This window comes from Salmo trutta, chromosome 7, assembly GCF_901001165.1.
Source record: "Salmo trutta chromosome 7, fSalTru1.1, whole genome shotgun sequence".
In the NCBI taxonomy this organism is placed as follows: Eukaryota; Metazoa; Chordata; class Actinopteri; order Salmoniformes; family Salmonidae; genus Salmo; species Salmo trutta.
This window is the reverse complement of record NC_042963.1, coordinates 33,504,548-33,525,045: the sequence shown is the minus strand read 5'-3', so window position 1 is coordinate 33,525,045 and position 20,498 is coordinate 33,504,548. Positions and strand designations below refer to the sequence as shown.

At 45.9% G+C, this 20,498-nt stretch overlaps 1 protein-coding gene across 1 annotated transcript in view; it reads left to right on the top strand.

The window, feature by feature from the left end:
• The window catches only part of wwox (WW domain containing oxidoreductase), a 301,658-nt gene that overhangs the window by 91,397 nt on the left and 189,763 nt on the right, over positions 1 to 20,498 (top strand). Inside the window, exons 7-8 of the mRNA XM_029758645.1 lie at positions 1,508 to 1,693; positions 12,925 to 13,189. Of these exons, the coding sequence (XP_029614505.1) occupies positions 1,508 to 1,693; positions 12,925 to 13,189 (451 nt within the window). The remainder of the gene's footprint in view (positions 1 to 1,507; positions 1,694 to 12,924; positions 13,190 to 20,498) is intronic.

Below are 20,498 nucleotides of genomic sequence, written 5' to 3'. Positions count from 1 at the left end.
ACCTTTCAGGGCTAGGCGTCCCACAACTTCTGGATATTGATAACCTTTCAGGGCTAGGCGTCCCGCAACTTCTGGATGTTGATAACCTTTCAGGGCTAGACATCCCACAACTTCTGGATGTTGATAACCTTTCAGGGCTAGGCGTCCCGCAACTTCTGGATGTTGATAACCTTTCAGGGCTAGACGTCCCGCAACTTCTGGATATTGATAACCTTTCAGGGCTAGACGTCCCGCAACTTCTGGATATTGATAACCTTTCAGGGCTAGGCGTCCCGCAACTTCTGGATATTGATAACCTTTCAGGGCTAGGCGTCCCGCAACTTCTGGATGTTGATAACCTTTCAGGGCTAGACGTCCCGCAACATCTGGATGTTGATAACCTTTCAGGGCTAGACGTCCCACAACTTCTGGATGTTGATAACCTTTCAGGGCTAGGCGTCCCGCAACTTCTGTATATTGATAACCTTTCAGGGCTAGACATCCCACAACTTCTGGATGTTGATAACCTTTCAGGGCTAGGTGTCCCGCAACTTCTGGATGTTGATAACCTTTCAGGGCTAGACGTCCCGCAACTTCTGGATGTTGATAACCTTTCAGGGCTAGGCGTCCCACAACTTCTGGATGTTGATAACCTTTCAGGGCTAGGCGTCCCGCTAGTGGGTGTAGTCCTCATTCTGCTCTGCATGCATTGTTTGGGGTTTTGCGTTGTACACAAAGTACACAAAGTACAACGCAAAACCTCACAGCCATAGAGGGCTATGGGTTCTATAACTGATTGAAGTATTTCTTGACAAATCCTCCCCTCTCTCTCTCTCCCCTCTTTCTCCCCCCCCCCCACTCTCTCTCTCTCCCTCTCAATTTCAATTCAATTCGCTTTATTGGCATGACGAAACAATGTACATATTGCCAAAGCTTATTTTGGATATTTACAATATAAAAATGAGAATCAAAATTGTCAACGGGACAACAGTAACAACAATAACCAAGGGTCAAAATAACCATACATTCAACAATAACAATAAGCATACAGTAGAGGACATGTGCAGGTTGATTGGTCTGTCAGACACTGTCCCTCATCTGCAGTGGTTGCACAGCCTTTCCTCTACAGGGAGCCAGGTTTTCCTATGTCTACCCCTCTCTCTCTCTCTCTCTCTCTCTCTCTCTCTCTCTCTCTGGTTGATATGATGACTATTCAAGGTGTTGGCTGGTGTCCAACTGTATTCAGTATCTCTCAGTCAGACCATGGGAGAGTAAGAGAGGAAACCCTCTATACAGTATACATACAGTATATCATATTACTAATACCCTGTCTCTAGCAGCTGCACACAGGAATAGCACACCTCTCTCTTTCCCTCCTGTCTTCCTCTCTGTTCCTTTCCTTCTCCATCACTCTTTCCTTCTCCCTAGATCTCTGGTTACAGAGTGGAGAAGAGGTCACAATGCCTATACCTTGTAATACTGTCCCTCAGTGTCTCATTGCCTGTATGTCCCTCTCCTTTCCCCTTAGGCCGCTACACATCCTGATATGTAACGCAGCGGTGTGTACCCAGCCTTGGCGTCTGACGGAGGACGGCCTGGAGTCCACCTTCCAGGTCTGCCACCTAGGTCACTTCCTGTTGGTGCAGTGTCTACAGGAAGTGCTGCGACGCTCCGCCCCCGCCCGTGTGGTGGTGGTGTCCTCTGAGTCACACAGGTCTGTATTCACTGACTAAACAAATATTATTTATAACCACTACCTAACCCCCTAAACCATAAGCCCTACCCTCACACTTACACTATATGTAAATCAATACTGAACTGAACCTAGAGAGGAACCGGGCTCCGAGAGTTGGCTAGTCCTTTTCTGCCTATGCTGGGTGGAGATTATAAGAGTACATGGCCATTAATAAGGCCAGATCGTTCTTCAAGATGTTCAAATGTTCATAGATGACCAGCAGGGTCAGATAATAATAATCACAGTGGTTGTAGAGGGTGCATCAGTTCAGCACCTCAGGAGTAAATGTCAGTTGGCTTTTCATAGCCGAGTATTCAGAGGTCGATACAGCAGGTGCAGTAGAGAAGGAGAGAGGGGTCGAAAACAGCAGGTCCAGTGCAAGGTAGCACATCTGGTGAACAGGTCATGGTTCCATAGCCACAGGCAAAACAGCAGAAACTGGATCAGCAACACGACCACGGGGACGGCCAGGGGTCATCAGGCCAGGTAGTCCTGAGGTATGGTCCTAGGGCTCAGAAAGAGAGACAGAGAGAGAGAGACAGAGAGAGAGAGAGAGAGAGACAGAGAGAGACAGAGAGACAGGGAGAGAGAGACCGGGAGAGACAGAGAGAGAAACACAGAGAGACAGCTCAATGTAATTGAAGAATCCATAGACTAACCATTTCTTGGAAAATTGTAAAACACTATATACATATACATGATCAAATCTCAAAATCAACTATTAACTTCTATGGGCTACGTGGGACGCTGCGGGACACAGCCAGTGAAATATCAGGGCGGCAAATTCAAAAACAACAAAATGTCATAATTCAACTTTCTCAAACATATAACACTGCTCAAAAAATAAAGGGAACACTTAAACAACACATCCTAGATCTGAATGAAATAAATAATGTTATTAAATACTTTTTTCTTTACATAGTTGAATGTGCTGACAACAAAATCACACAAAAATAATCAATGGAAATCCAATTTATCAACCCATGGAGGTCTGGATTTGGAGTCACACTAAAAATTGAAGTGGAAAACGACACTACAGGCTGATCCAACTTTGATGTAATGTCCTTAAAACAAGTCAAAATGAGGCTCGGTAGTGTGTGTGGCCTCCACGTGCCTATATGACCTCCCTACAACGCCTGGGCATGCTCCTGATGAGGTGGCGGATGGTCTCCTGAGGGATCTCCTCCCAGACCTGGACTAAAGCATCTGCCAACTCCTGGACAGTCTGTGGTGCAACGTGGAGTTGGTGGATGGAGCGAGACATGATGTCCCAGATGTGCTCAATTGGATTCAGGTCTGGGGAACGGGCGGGCCAGTCCATAGCATTAATGCCTTCCTCTTGCAGGAACTGCTGACACACTCCAGCCACATGAGGTCTAGCATTGTCTTGCATTAGGAGGAACCCAGGGCCAACCACACCAGCATATGGTCTCACAAGGGGTCTGAGGATCTCATCTCGGTACCTAATGGCAGTCAGGCTACCTCTGGCGAGCACATAGAGGGCTGTGCGGCCCCCCAAAGAAATGCCACCCCACACCATGACTGACCCACCACCAAACCGGTCATGCTGGAGGATGTTGCAGGCAGCAGAACGTTCTCCACGGCGTCTCCAGACTCTGTCACGTCTGTCACGTGCTCAGTGTGAACCTGCTTTCATCTGTGAAGAGCACAGGGCGCCAGTGGCGAATTTGCCAATCTTGGTGTTCTCTGGCAAATGTCAAACGTCCTGCACGGTGTTGGGCTGTAAGCACAACCCCCACCTGTGGACGTCGGGCCCTCATACCACCCTCATGGAGTCTGTTTCTGACCGTTTGAGCAGACACATGCACATTTGTGGCCTGCTGGAGGTCATTTTGCAGGCCTCTGGCAGTGCTCCTCCTGCTCCTCCTTGCACAAAGGCGGAGGTAGCGGTCCTGCTGCTGGGTTGTTGCCCTCCTACGGCCTCCTCCACGTCTCCTGATGTACTGGCCTGTCTCCTGGTAGCGCCTCCATGCTCTGGACACTACGCTGACAGACACAGCAAACCTTCTTGCCACAGCTCGCATTGATGTGCCATCCTGGATGAGCTGCACTACCTGAGCCACTTGTGTGGGTTGTAGACTCCGTCTCATGCTACCACTAGAGTGAAAGCACCGCCAGCATTCAAAAGTGACCAAAATATCAGCCAGGAAGCATAGGAACTGAGAAGTGGTCTGTGGTCTCCACCTGCAGAACCACTTTTTTATTGGGGGTGTCTTGCTTATTGCCTATAATTTCCACCTGTTGTCTATTCCATTTGCACAACAGCATGTGAAATGTATTGTCAATCAGTGTTGCTTCCTAAGTGGACAGTTTGATTTCACAGAAGTGTGATTGACTTGGAGTTACATTGTGTTGTTTAAGTGTTCCCTTTATTTTTTTGAGCAGTATATTTTACACCATTTTAAAGATACACTTCTCCTTGATGTACCCACATTGTCCGATTTCAAAAAGGCTTTACAGCGGAAGCAAAACATTAGATTATGTTAGGAGAGTACATAGACAAAAATAATCACACAGCCATTTTCCAAGCAAGGACAAAACCCAAAACACAGCTAAATGAAGCACTAACCTTTGACGATCTTCATCAGATGACACTCCTAGGACATTATGTTACACAATACATGTATGTTTTGTTCGATAAAGTTCATATTTATATCCAAAAACAGCATTTTACATTGGCGTGTGATGTTCAGAAAATGTATTCCCACCAAAACCCCCGGTGAATGTGCACATCAATTTACAAAAATACTCATCATAAACGTTGACAAAATAGATAACAATTATTTAAAGAATTATAGATAGACTACTCCTGGATGCAACCGCTGTGTCAGATTTTAAAATAGCTTTACGGAGAAAGCACATTTTTCAATGTTCTGAGTACATAGCTCAGCCATCACAGCGAGCTATACAGACACCCGCCTAGTTCGGGGCAACCTAAACTCAAAATTAGTATTAGAAATATTGTCTTACCTTTGCTGATCTTCGTCAGAATGCACTACCAGGACTGCTACTTCCACAAGAAATTTAGTTTTTGTTCGAAATAATCGATATTAATGTCCAAATACCTCCGTTTTGTTCGTGCGTTCAGGTCACTATCCAAAGGCATACCGTGCGAGCGCGGTACCAGAGACAAAAAGTCAAAATGTTCCATTACCGTACTTAGAAGCATGTCAAACGCTGTTTAAAATCAATCTTTATGGTATTTTTAACATAAAATTGCGATAATATTCCATCCAGACAATAGCATATTCATTCAAGAAGAAAATGATGGAACGGCGTGCTGGCGGGACCGAGCATATCCAATCCCTTTGTCTCCAGGCAGTCCACTCAGTAACTGAGCTCCTATTATCTGCCCAGTGACAGGAGAATGCTCAAACCACTTTCTGAAGGCTGTTGACAGCCAATGGAAGCCTTAGGAAGTGCAACGTCACCCCACAGACACTGTAGTTTCGATAGAGAATCAAAAGAAGAACTACAATTCTCAGACTTTCCACTTCCTGCTTGGATTTTTATCAGGTTTTTGCCTGCCATATGAGTTATGTTATACTCACAGACACCATTCAAACAGTTTTAGAAATGTCAGAGTGTTTTCTATCCAAATCTACTAATAATATGCATATTCTAGTTTCTGGGCCAGAGTAGTAACCTGTTTAAATTGGGTACGTTTTTCATCCGGCCGTGAAAATACTGCCCCCTACATACCAGAACCCACTGGATTCTCCAATTACATTGCATGAACTACAGGACAAAATACAAACCCTCCAACCCAAAAAGGCCTGTGGGGTTGATGGTATCCTAAATGAAATGATAAAATATACAGACCACACATTCCAATTGGCTATACTTAAACTCTTTAACATCATCCTCAGCTCTGGCATATTCTCCAATATTTGGAACCAAGGACTGATCACCCCAATCCAATCACACACATTTCTTTCCACAGGACCGTGGAGTGAGACAGGGATGCAGCTTAAGGCACACCCTCTTCAACATATATATCAAAAAATTGGCGAGGGCACTAGAACAGTCTGCAGGACCCGGCCTCACCCTACTAGAATCTGAAGTCAAATGTCTACTTTTTGCTGATGATCTGGTGCTTCTGTCCCCAACCAAGGAGGACCTAGAGCAGCACCTAGATCTTCTGCACAGATTCTGTCAGACCTGGGCCCTGACATTTAAATCTCAGTGAGCATAGCCTTGCTATTGAGAAAGGCTACCCTAGGCAGACCCGGCTCTCAAGAGAAGACAGACTATGTGCACACAAAATGAGGTGGAAGCTGAGCTGCACTTCCTGACCTCCTGCCAAATGTATGACCATATTAGAGACACATATTTCCCTCAGATTACACAGCCCCAGAAAGAATTTGAAAACAAACCCAATTTTGATAAACTCCCATATATATTGGGTGAAATACCACAGTGTGCCATCACAGCAGCAAGATGTGTGACCTGTTGCCACAAGAAAAGGTCAACCACTGAAGAACAAACACCATTGTAAATATACCCCATATTTATGTTTATTTATTCTCTCTTTTGTACTTTAACTTGGGTGGGAGGGTGGGAGGGAGGGAGGGAGGGAGGGTGGGAGGGAGGGAGGGAGTACTCCTACAGTATGTTGTCCTGTGTGTATCAGAGCCAGTCCGTGTGCATGGGACACATTGATCCTGGCTACAGTCAGCCAATCACAATGCCCCTGGCAGAGTTATTCAAGCTGACGAATTAGTCAACTACAGTCATGAGACTCATATTCACAAGAGGTCAGCTCCCGTACACTGACAGGGTGAGTGAAGTGTGATTTGAAAGGAAGTGAAATGACAACATATTAGTGATACCGGACCTGTTTAATAAGTTACAACGAGAGCAGGCCCTTTCCTCTCGCCATGTTTCTCTTCTTTCCATCCCTCCGATTTCCCCTCTCCTCTTTTCGCTTCCTTTCTACCTATTTCCACAAAACTTTGTCTCTCCCCACCCATCCCCTCCTGTATTCCTCCATCCTATTCCTCTCCCATCCCCTCCTGTATTCCTCCATCCTATTCCTCCCCCAGTCTCGCCCTCCCCACCCATCCCCTCCTGTATTCCTCCATCCTATTCCTCCCCCATCCCCTCCTTTATTCCTCCATCCTATTCCTCTCCCATCCCCTCCTGTATTCCTCCATCCTATTCCTCCCCCATCCCCTCCTGTATTCCTCCATCCTATTCCTCCCCCATCCCCTCCTGTATTCCTCCATCCTATGCCTCCCCCATCCCCTCCTGTATTCCTCCATCCTATTCCTCCCCCATCCCCTCCTGTATTCCTCCATCCTATTCCTCCCCCAGTCTCACCCTCCTCTCCCATCCCCTCCTGTATTCCTCCATCCTATTCCTCCCCCAGTCTCACCCTCCTCTCCCATCCCCTCCTGTATTCCTCCATCCTATTCCTCCCCCATCCCCTCCTGTATTCCTCCATCCTATTCCTCCCCCATCCCCTCCTGTATTCCTCCATCCTATTCCTCCCCCAGTCTCACCCTCCTCTCCCATCCCCTCCTGTATTCCTCCATCCTATTCCTCCCCCAGTCTCACCCTCCTCTCCCAGCCCCTCCTGTATTCCTCCATCCTATTCCTCCCCCATCCCCTCCTGTATTCCTCCATCCTATTCCTCCCCCATCCCCTCCTGTATTCCTCCATCCTATTCCTCCCCCAGTCTCGCCCTCCCCACCCATCCCCTCCTGTATTCCTCCATCCTATTCCTCCCCCAGTCTCGCCCTCCCCACCCATCCCCTCCTGTATTCCTCCATCCTATTCCTCCCCCAGTCTCACCCTCCTCCCCCATCCCCTCCTGTATTCCTCCATCCTATTCCTCCCCTAGTCTCGCCCTCCCCACCCATCCCCTCCTGTATTCCTCCATCCTATTCCTCCCCCAGTCTCACCCTCCTCCCCCAACCCCTCCTGTATTCCTCCATCCTATTCCTCCCCCAGTCTCGCCCTCCCCACCCATCCCCTCCTGTATTCCTCCATCCTATTCCTCCCCTAGTCTCACCCTCCTCCCCATCCCCCCCATGTATTCCTCCATCCTATTCCTCCCCCAGTCTCACCCTCCTCCCCATCCCCTCCTGTATTCCTCCATCCTATTCCTCCCCCAGTCTCGCCCTCCCCACCCATCCCCTCCTGTATTCCTCCATCCTATTCCTCCCCTAGTCTCACCCTCCTCCCCCATCCCCTCCTGTATTCCTCCATCCTATTCCTCCCCCAGTCTCACCCTCCTCCCCCATCCCCTCCTGTATTCCTCCATCCTATTCCTCCCCCAGTCTCGCCCTCCCCACCCATCCCCTCCTGTATTCCTCCATCCTATTCCTCCCCCAGTCTCGCCCTCCTCTCCCATCCCTTCCTGTATTCCTCCCCCAGTCTCACCCTCCTCCCCCAACCCCTCCTGTATTCCTCCATCCTATTCCTCCCCCAGTCTCGCCCTCCTCTCCCAGCCCCTCCTGTATTCCTCCATCCTATTCCTCCCCCAGTCTCACCCTCCTCCCCCATCCCCTCCTGTATTCCTCCATCCTATTCCTCCCCCAGTCTCACCCTCCTCCCCCATCCCTTCCTGTATTCCTCCATCCTATTCCTCCCCCAGTCTCGCCCTCCTCTCCCAGCCCCTCCTGTATTCCTCCATCCTATTCCTCCCCCAGTCTCACCCTCCTCTCCCATCCCTTCCTGTATTCCTCCCCCAGTCTCACCCTCCTCCCCCATCCCCTGCTTTATTCCTCCATCCTATTCCTCCCCCAGTCTCGCCCTCCTCTCCCATCCCCTCCTGTATTCCTCCATCCTATTCCTCCCCCAGTCTCCCCCTCCTCCCCCATCCCTTCCTGTATTCCTCCATCCTATTCCTCCCCCAGTCTCACCCTCCTCCCCCATCCCCTCCTGTATTCTTCCATCCTATTCCTCCCCCAGTCTCGCCCTCCTCTCCCATCCCCTGCTTTATTCCTCCATCCTATTCCTCCCCCAGTCTCGCCCTCCTCTCCCATCCCCTGCTTTATTCCTCCATCCTATTCCTCCCCCAGTCTCACCCTCCTCTCCCAGCCCCTCCTGTATTCCTCCATCCTATTCCTCCCCCAGTCTCACTCCTCTCCCAGCCCCTCCTGTATTCCTCCATCCTATTCCTCCCCCAGTCTCGCCCTCCTCCCCCATCCCCTGCTTTATTCCTCCATCCTATTCCTCCCCCAGTCTCACCCTCCTCTCCCATCCCCTGCTTTATTCCTCCATCCTATTCCTCCCCCAGTCTCGCCCTCCTCTCCCATCCCCTCCTGTATTCCTCCATCCTATTCCTCCCCCAGTCTCACCCTCCTCTCCCATCCCCTGCTTTATTCCTCCATCCTATTCCTCCCCCAGTCTCACCCTCCTCTCCCATCCCTTCCTGTATTCCTCCCCCAGTCTCACCCTCCTCCCCCATCCCCTGCTTTATTCCTCCATCCTATTCCTCCCCCAGTCTCACCCTCCTCTCCCAGCCCCTCCTGTATTCCTCCATCCTATTCCTCCCCCAGTCTCACCCTCCTCCCCCATCCCCTCCTGTATTCCTCCATCCTATTCCTCCCCCAGTCTCGCCCTCCTCTCCCAGCCCCTCCTGTATTCCTCCATACTATTCCTCCCCCAGTCTCACCCTCCTCTCCCATCCCTTCCTGTATTCCTCCCCCAGTCTCACCCTCCTCCCCCATCCCCTGCTTTATTCCTCCATCCTATTCCTCCCCCAGTCTCGCCCTCCTCTCCCATCCCCTCCTGTATTTCTCCATCCTATTCCTCCCCCAGTCTCCCCCTCCTCCCCCATCCCTTCCTGTATTCCTCCATCCTATTCCTCCCCCAGTCTCACCCTCCTCCCCCATCCCCTCCTGTATTCTTCCATCCTATTCCTCCCCCAGTCTCGCCCTCCTCTCCCATCCCCTGCTTTATTCCTCCATCCTATTCCTCCCCCAGTCTCGCCCTCCTCTCCCATCCCCTGCTTTATTCCTCCATCCTATTCCTCCCCCAGTCTCACCCTCCTCTCCCAGCCCCTCCTGTATTCCTCCATCCTATTCCTCCCCCAGTCTCACCCTCCTCCCCCATCCCCTCCTGTATTCCTCCATCCTATTCCTCCCCCAGTCTCGCCCTCCTCCCCCATCCCCTGCTTTATTCCTCCATCCTATTCCTCCCCCAGTCTCACCCTCCTCTCCCATCCCCTGCTTTATTCCTCCATCCTATTCCTCCCCCAGTCTCGCCCTCCTCTCCCATCCCCTCCTGTATTCCTCCATCCTATTCCTCCCCCAGTCTCACCCTCCTCTCCCATCCCCTGCTTTATTCCTCCATCCTATTCCTCCCCCAGTCTCACCCTCCTCTCCCATCCCTTCCTGTATTCCTCCCCCAGTCTCACCCTCCTCCCCATCCCCTGCTTTATTCCTCCATCCTATTCCTCCCCCAGTCTCACCCTCCTCTCCCAGCCCCTCCTGTATTCCTCCATCCTATTCCTCCCCCAGTCTCACCCTCCTCCCCCATCCCCTCCTGTATTCCTCCATCCTATTCCTCCCCCAGTCTCGCCCTCCTCTCCCAGCCCCTCCTGTATTCCTCCATCCTATTCCTCCCCCAGTCTCACCCTCCTCTCCCATCCCTTCCTGTATTCCTCCCCCAGTCTCACCCTCCTCCCCATCCCCTGCTTTATTCCTCCATCCTATTCCTCCCCCAGTCTCGCCCTCCTCTCCCATCCCCTCCTGTATTCCTCCATCCTATTCCTCCCCCAGTCTCCCCCTCCTCCCCCATCCCTTCCTGTATTCCTCCATCCTATTCCTCCCCCAGTCTCACCCTCCTCCCCCATCCCCTCCTGTATTCTTCCATCCTATTCCTCCCCCAGTCTCGCCCTCCTCTCCCATCCCCTGCTTTATTCCTCCATCCTATTCCTCCCCCAGTCTCGCCCTCCTCTCCCATCCCCTGCTTTATTCCTCCATCCTATTCCTCCCCCAGTCTCACCCTCCTCTCCCATCCCCTGCTTTATTCCTCCATCCTATTCCTCCCCCAGTCTCACCCTCCTCCCCCATTCCCTCCTGTATTCCTCCATCCTATTCCTCCCCCAGTCTCGCCCTCCTCTCCCATCCCCTGCTTTATTCCTCCATCCTATTCCTCCCCCAGTCTCACCCTCCTCCCCCATCCCCTCCTGTATTCCTCCATCCTATTCCTCCCCCAGTCTCGCCCTCCTCTCCCAACCCCTCCTGTATTCCTCCATCCTATTCCTCCCCCAGTCTCACCCTCCTCTCCCAACCCCTCCTGTATTCCTCCATCCTATTCCTCCCCCAGTCTCACCCTCCTCTCCCAACCCCTCCTGTATTCCTCCATCCTATTCCTCCCCCAGTCTCACCCTCCTCTCCCATCCCCTGCTTTATTCCTCCATCCTATTCCTCCCCCAGTCTCACCCTCCTCTCCCATCCCCTGCTTTATTTCTCCATCCTATTCCTCCCCCAGTCTCACCCTCCTCCCCCATGCCCTCCTGTATTCCTCCATCCTATTCCTCCCCCAGTCTCGCCCTCCCCCCCATCCCCTGCTTTATTCCTCCATCCTATTCCTCCCCCAGTCTCACCCTCCTCTCCCATCCCTAATCAATGGTGCCTAACCCCTTCAAAGAGGGCTTAGCCAGAACAGAGAGTCAGTTACAGACTGGTCCAGAATAGAAGAGGGGATAGAGACCATATCTGGTATTACATCTGCCATGCTGCCCGCTCCATTCCACACCTATATTGCATCCGTTGAAGTTACTCACTTTTCTGTTTGTGTGTTATTTCCCGTGACTTCCTGGTTATTTCACTTAGCCTCTGCCTAACAGGCTCTGTCTGACCCCTGACCTGGTAGTAGATTATACACCCTAAGCCCCCTGTTGAAATGTAAAGTTGTGACCTACAGAGTATAGCAGACAGGGTAGGGGAGATGGAGGTATGAAGGGATGGAGAGAGAGGAGGAGGGATGGAGACAGAGAGGAAGAGGGATGGGGGAAAAGGCAGAAAACGTTATCACCCCCCAACACCAGGGTCTGCAGTGTAATTGACACAATACTAATAAGTGCATTAGGCCTTCTCAAAGACCAGGAGAGCAAATATTGTATTACATTTCTCTGTTACACTGTATCTTAAAGCCCCTATTACACCCTCTGTGAAAGGGTTACGGTTAGATGGCTGAAATGGTGTCAATAAACTGTCTATTTGTGCTCTTTATGTCTAAGTAAAAGCCAGGAATGTTTCTATTTGTGCTATTTTCTGAACTAAAAAGACAGACATTTTACAGTGTTGACAATGTGGTGTAGGTCACTATGAAATCAGTGTAACCTTATTTAAATCTTTAAAAAGAGAGCATATTGTATTATTAAATGTCAAGAAACTTGCTTTGAGAGAAAAATGTGTATAGCCAAGTGATTTATTAACCCTACCAAGCGCTAAAGCAGTTGTGAAGTTTCTTCACATGAAATATAAAGCCTGCAGATGTTGTAATTTAGCCGAGCAAGGATGTAGCGGAGAGGGGACGGTAAGCAAACGCCAGGCAGGCAGCTTGGAAAATCACAACGAGGAAACCCAGGTGACATGTTGATTGGTGGGTTTCTAATGACTGGATTAAGATGTAGATGCACACAACCACAAACAGACAGAAACACACACACATTTTGAGGGAGGAGGAGGGAGTGTGTTTGACTGCTTTGTGTCTGTGTTATTGTGACTGCATAATAACCCAGCGAGCGGTGTAATGTTCGAGAGCCTTGTCAAACATCTGGGCTTTAACTGCTCTGTCGCAGGCAATTAAAAACCATCCTGTCACGCATTAGATTTGTATTCAGCCAGGACCACACTTCTGCTGCTATAGTAACTACAGCACCGATGCACACTTTTACTTTTGTACTTCTATTTTAAATGTGTATAGTCTATGGAAGGGCTCTACAACCCTGTGCCTGAAGAGTTTCACTCCAACCCCAGTTGTAACTAACCTGATTCACCTTATCATCCAGCTAATTATTACAATCAGGTGAGCTAGATTAGGGTTGGCGCGAAAACCTACAGGACGGTAAATCTCCAGGAACAGGGTTGGAGAGCCCTGGTCTATGGAATTTAATTAAAGCGTACTTTCATTAAAGTTATCCTTAAAGGACTCGGTCCTTGACTTGTTCCTGTAAAGTGGAAACTTTACTAGGTACATGAAGTTAATCTTGGTTCCTCTCTCCCTAGGTTTACAGACCTGCTGGACCAGTGTGGTAAGGTGGACCTTGCTGTGCTGTCTCCTCCTCAGAAGGATTACTGGTCCATGCTGGCCTACAACCGGGCAAAGCTTTGTAACCTCCTGTTCTCTAACGAGCTCCACCGACGCCTCTCGCTCCACGGGGTCACCTGCAATGCAGTGCACCCTGGGAACATGATGTACACGGCCATCCATCGTAGCTGGTGGCTGATGACCCTGTTCTTCACCCTGGCTCGCCCCTTCACCAAGTCTATGGTAAGGAGACAGTTTACACTTCTGATGCTAAAGGATCACCATATTGCATAGCTGTCACTATATGGGCTAAAGGAGATATGACTCTGAGGTGTTTGTGTTATTTAATAGATGGCTACTTGGTTATTGAATGAGCTGTTTGTGTTATTTAATAGATGGCTACTTGGTTATTGAATGAGGTGTTTGTGTTATTTAATAGAAGGCTACTTGGTTATTGAATGAGCTGTTTGTGTTATTTAATAGAAGGCTACTTGGTTATTGAATGAGTTGTTTGTGTTATTTAATAGATGGCTACTTGGTTATTGAATGAGGTGTTTGTGTTATTTAATAGATGTCTACTTGGTTATTGAATGAGGTGTTTGTGTTATTTAATAGATGGCTACTTGGTTATTGAATGAGTTGTTTGTGTTATTTAATAGATGGCTACTTGGTTATTGAATGAGGTGTTTGTGTTATTTAATAGATGTCTACTTGGTTATTGAATGAGCTGTTTGTGTTATTTAATAGATGGCTACTTGGTTATTGAATGAGGTGTTTGTGTTATTTAATAGATGTCTACTTGGTTATTGTATGAGGTGTTTGTGTTATTTAATAGAAGGCTACTTGGTTATTGAATGAGTTGTTTGTGTTATTTAATAGATGGCTACTTGGTTATTGAATGAGGTGTTTGTGTTATTTAATAGATGTCTACTTGGTTATTGAATGAGCTGTTTGTGTTATTTAATAGATGGCTACTTGGTTATTGAATGAGCTGTTTGTGTTATTTAATAGATGGCTACTTGGTTATTGTATGAGGTGTTTGTGTTATTTAATAGATGGCTACTTGGTTATTGAATGAGGTGTTTGTGTTATTTAATAGATGGCTACTTGGTTATTGTATGAGGTGTTTGTGTTATTTAATAGAAGGCTACTTGGTTATTGAATGAGGTGTTTTTGTTATTTAATAGATGGCTACTTGGTTATTGAATGAGTTGTTTGTGTAATTTAATAGACGGCTACTTGGTTATTGAATGAGCTGTTTGTGTTATTTAATAGATGGCTACTTGGTTATTGAATGAGGTGTTTGTGTTATTTAATAGACGGCTACTTGGTTATTGAATGAGGTGTTTGTGTTATTTAATAGACGGCTACTTGGTTATTGTATGAGGTGTTTGTGTTATTTAATAGACGGCTACTTGGTTATTGAATGAGGTGTTTGTGTTATTTAATAGACGGCTACTTGGTTATTGAATGAGGTGTTTGTGTTATTTAATAGAAGGCTACTTGGTTATTGAATGAGGTGTTTGTGTTATTTAATAGATGGCTACTTGGTTATTGAATGAGGTGTTTGTGTTATTTAATAGACGGCTACTTGGTTATTGTATGAGGTGTTTGTGTTATTTAATAGACGGCTACTTGGTTATTGAATGAGCTGTTTGTGTTATTTAATAGATGGCTACTTGGTTATTGAATGAGGTGTTTGTGTTATTTAATAGATGTCTACTTGGTTATTGAATGAGGTGTTTGTGTTATTTAATAGACGGCTACTTGGTTATTGAATGAGGTGTTTGTGTTATTTAATAGAAGGCTACTTGGTTATTGAATGAGGTGTTTGTGTTATTTAATAGACGGCTACTTGGTTATTGAATGAGGTGTTTGTGTTATTTAATAGATGGCTACTTGGTTATTGAATGAGTTGTTTGTGTTATTTAATAGACGGCTACTTGGTTATTGAATGAGGTGTTTGTGTTATTTAATAGAAGGCTACTTGGTTATTGTATGAGGTGTTTGTGTTATTTAATAGACGGCTACTTGGTTATTGAATGAGGTGTTTGTGTTATTTAATAGAAGGCTACTTGGTTATTGAATGAGGTGTTTGTGTTATTTAATAGATGTCTACTTGGTTATTGTATGAGGTGTTTGTGTTATTTAATAGATGGCTACTTGGTTATTGAATGAGCTGTTTGTGTTATTTAATAGATGGCTACTTGGTTATTGAATGAGCTGTTTGTGTTATTTAATAGACGGCTACTTGGTTATTGAATGAGGTGTTTGTGTTATTTAATAGACGGCTACTTGGTTATTGAATGAGGTGTTTGTGTTATTTAATAGACGGCTACTTGGTTATTGAATGAGGTGTTTGTGTTATTTAATAGATGTCTACTTGGTTATTGAATGAGCTGTTTGTGTTATTTAATAGATGTCTACTTGGTTATTGAATGAGGTGTTTGTGTTATTTAATAGACGGCTACTTGGTTATTGAATGAGCTGTTTGTGTTATTTAATAGATGTCTACTTGGTTATTGAATGAGTTGTTTGTGTTATTTAATAGATGGCTACTTGGTTATTGAATGAGTTGTTTGTGTTATTTAATAGAAGGCTACTTGGTTATTGAATGAGGTGTTTGTGTTATTTAATAGATGGCTACTTGGTTATTGAATGAGCTGTTTGTGTTATTTAATAGATGTCTACTTGGTTATTGTATGAGGTGTTTGTGTTATTTAATAGATGGCTACTTGGTTATTGAATGAGGTGTTTGTGTTATTTAATAGACGGCTACTTGGTTATTGAATGAGCTGTTTGTGTTATTTAATAGATGTCTACTTGGTTATTGAATGAGCTGTTTGTGTTATTTAATAGATGTCTACTTGGTTATTGAATGAGGTGTTTGTGTTATTTAATAGATGGCTACTTGGTTATTGAATGAGTTGTTTGTGTTATTTAATAGATGTCTACTTGGTTATTGAATGAGGTGTTTGTGTTATTTAATAGACGGCTACTTGGTTATTGTATGAGGTGTTTGTTTTATTTAATAGATGGCTACTTGGTTATTGAATGAGCTGTTTGTGTTATTTAATAGATGTCTACTTGGTTATTGAATGAGCTGTTTGTGTTATTTAATAGATGGCTACTTGGTTATTGAATGAGCTGTTTGTGTTATTTAATAGATGTCTACTTGGTTATTGAATGAGCTGTTTGTGTTATTTAATAGATGTCTACTTGGTTATTGTATGAGGTGTTTGTTTTATTTAATAGATGTCTACTTGGTTATTGAATGAGTTGTTTGTGTTATTTAATAGATGTCTACTTGGTTATTGAATGAGTTGTTTGTGTTATTTAATAGATGGCTACTTGGTTATTGAATGAGTTGTTTGTGTTATTTAATAGATGGCTACTTGGTTATTGAATGAGCTGTTTGTGTTATTTAATAGATGGCTACTTGGTTATTGAATGAGCTGTTTGTGTTATTTAATAGATGGCTACTTGGTTATTGAATGAGCTGTTTGTGTTATTTAATAGAAGGCTACTTGAACTGACTGGTTGTTTTAGAGTAGGAATAGATGCTACTGTTCATGGTCCTCATACTTTATTCTGTAGTCTCGACTGTCCTTCGTTAGTCCAAATATTAGTCTTGGCATCTATCTGCGAGACGAGAAGAGAAGGAAGGATGGGGGGAAAGGAAAAGGAAGGAGTGGATCTCTAGAGCAGTCAGGGTTCAGTGAGAGAGTGTGACTTTCACAGATAGAGAGATGGAGAAAGATTCACTGGCTTGTTTTTCCTATTTTCCTCTTCATCCTGTCTTTGTTAGTTTAGTTGTAAGAGTGTGTCCGCTCTTCTCCTCGTGAGGGTAGATATCATAAACCCTTACTGCTCTGAGACTATAGTGTTACGGTATAGTATAGCTACTACTCTGTACTAAACTGCTCACATATGGCTTTTCAATCATAGATGTTTTATCCATAACCAGCTCCCATGTGGAGAATGAATTATCATATAGTCTATGTTATATTAGCAGATTTGACACACACTTTTCTCTATGTCCCCTCTCTCTATCGACTTTTCATATTATCTCCATATGTTATATTACAACTCAGTCTCAATGTATGCCTTTCTTTGTGCTATATTGATATTTGCACACAGGAGATTTTAAAGGGAAACAATGTATGTACTTATGTCTTATTACTGACATTTTACAATATGTACATTGTCATTACTATGGTGTGTTGTTTCTGTAATACTTACACACTGATGATGTGAATTATAAAAGCTCCCACTGTGATTTATCCTCTACTAATCTATAGACCTAACACACACAGGCTCCTAGTCTACAAGGCTTCTCTACTAATCTATAGACCTAACACACACAGGCTCCTAGTCTACAAGGCTTCTCTACTAATCTATAGACCTAACACACACAGGCTCCTAGTCTACAAGGCTTCTCTACTAATCTATAGACCTAACACACACAGGCTCCTAGTCTACAAGGCTTCTCTACTAATCTATAGACCTAACACACACAGGCTCCTAGTCTACAAGGCTTCTCTACTAATCTATAGACCTAACACACACAGGCTCCTAGTCAACAAGGCTTCTCTACTAATCTATAGACCTAATACACACAGGCTCCTAGTCTACAAGGCTTCTCTACTAATCTATAGACCTAACACACACAGGCTCCTAGTCTACAAGGCTTCTCTACTAATCTATAGACCTAACACACACAGGCTCCTAGTCTACGAGGCTTCTCTACTAATCTATAGACCTAACACACACAGGCTCCTAGTCTACGAGGCTTCTCTACTAATCTATAGACCTAACACACACAGGCTCCTAGTCTACGAGGCTTCTCTACTGATCTATAGACCTAACACACACAGGCTCCTAGTCTACGAGGCTTCTCTACTGATCTATAGACCTAACACACACAGGCTCCTAGTCTACGAGGCTTCTCTACTGATCTATAGACCTAACACACACAGGCTCCTAGTCTACGAGGCTTCTCTACTAATCTATAGACCTTACACACACAGGCTCCTAGTCTACGAGGCTTCTCTACTAATCTATAGACCTAACACACACAGGCTCCTAGTCTACGAGGCTTCTCTACTAATCTATAGACCTAACACACACAGGCTCCTAGTCTACGAGGCTTCTCTACTAATCTATAGACCTAATACACACAGGCTCCTAGTCTACGAGGCTTCTCTCCTAATCTATAGACCTAACACACACAGGCTCCTAGTCTACGAGGCTTCTCCACTAATATATAGACCTAACACACACAGGCTCCTAGTCTACGAGGCTTCTCTACTAATCTATAGACCTAACACACACAGGCTCCTAGTCTACGAGGCTTCTCTACTAATCTATAGACCTAATACACACAGGCTCCTAGTCTACGAGGCTTCTCTCCTAATCTATAGACCTAACACACACAGGCTCCTAGTCTACGAGGCTTCTCCACTAATCTATAGACCTAACACACACAGGCTCCTAGTCTACGAGGCTTCTCCACTAATCTATAGACCTAACACACACAGGCTTCTAGTCTACGAGGCTTCTCTACTAATCTATAGACCTAACACACACAGGCTCCTAGTCTACGAGGCTTCTCTACTAATCTATAGACCTAACACACACAGGCTCCTAGTCTACGAGGCTTCTCTACTAATCTATAGACCTAACACACACAGGCTCCTAGTCTACGAGGCTTCTCTACTAATCTATAGACCTAACACACACAGGCTCCTAGTCTACGAGGCTTCTCTACTAATCTATAGACCTAACACACACAGGCTCCTAGTCTACGAGGCTTCTCTACTAATCTATAGACCTAACACACACAGGCTCCTAGTCTACGAGGCTTCTCTACTAATCTATAGACCTAACACACACAGGCTCCTAGTCTACGAGGCTTCTCTACTAATCTATAGACCTAACACACACAGGCTCCTAGTCTACGAGGCTTCTCTACTAATCTATAGACCTAACACACACAGGCTCCTAGTCTACGAGGCTTCTCTACTAATCTATAGACCTAACACACACAGGCCCCTAGTCTACGAGGCTTCTCTACTAATCTATAGACCTAACACACACAGGCCCCTAGTCTACGAGGCTTCTCTACTAATCTATAGACCTAACACACACAGGCTCCTAGTCTACGAGGCTTCTCTACTAATCTATAGACCTAACACACACAGGCTCCTAGTCTACAAGGCTTCTCTACTAATCTATAGACCTAACACACACAGGCTCCTAGTCTACAAGGCTTCTCTACTAATCTATAGACCTAACACACACAGGCTCCTAGTCTACAAGGCTTCTCTACTAATCTATAGACCTAACACACACAGGCTCCTAGTCTACAAGGCTTCTCTACTAATCTATAGACCTAACACACACAGGCTCCTAGTCTACTAGTCCTGCCACTACCCTGGAGGCCATATGCTACTGTGATGCATGCTTTAGTTAGACTATTACATCAGTGCATTAGCCCCTCTGTCATCCTTTATCTATCTAGTGTTTTCACTGCAGGCAGGATGGGATGTGGAGAGAAGAGGCATTTTAGTGAAGTGTGGTTGTGATGAATGATGTTGGACAGACAAAGGGAGTCAGGCAGACATGTGTCTCTGCTGACTGTTCTCTCTCCTCAGAGATGCTTCTCAGCAGGTTTCACAACACACTCTTCTGTTTCCCCTACTTAACTATTATATGAGTGGTGCAGCTACCTGTTGGCTCTCTGTATTCTCTCCTCTCCTCGCCTCTCCTCTCCTCTCCTCTCCTCTCCTCTCCTCTCCTCTCCTCTCCTCTCCTCTCCTCTCCTCTCCTCGCCTCGCCTCGCCTCGCCTCGCCTCGCCTCGCCTCGCCTCGCCTCTCCTCTCCTCTCCTCTCCTCTCTCTCATAACCTCTGTCCCTCTTCCTCTATCTTTTTTGTATGTTATTATTGTTCCCCATTAGCTGCTGCTAGTCTTCCTGGGGTCCAAACACATTAAGTAACTTATGTTAAACATAAAACAAAAGATAAGACATAGATCACTGTCACACCACCACATACTGACAACACAAAATGTATGATATCGCTATAGAACAATATTACAGTGTACGTGTGTGTAGAGGGTGTGTGCTAGCGCCCGTGTGCTATGCGTGTGCCTGTACCTGTGCCTGTGTCTCTTCAGTGTCCCCTCTTTTCCATAAGGTGTATTTTTATCTGGTTTTTAATCTGATTCTACTGCTTGCATCAGTTACCTGATGTGGAATAGAGTTCCATGTAGCCATGGCTCTAAGTAGTACTGTGTGCCTCCCATAGTCTGTTCTTGACTTGGGGATTGTGAAGAAAGCTTTGGAGGCATGTATTGTGGGGTACTGTATGCATGGGTGTCCGAGCTGTGTGCTAGTAGTTTAAACAGACACCTCGGTGCATTCAGTATGTCAACACTTCTTACAAAAAACAAGTAGTGATGAAGTCAATCTCTCCTCCACTTTGAGCCATGAGAGATTTACATGCATATTATTGATGTTAGCTCTCCATGTACATTTAAGGGCCAGCCAT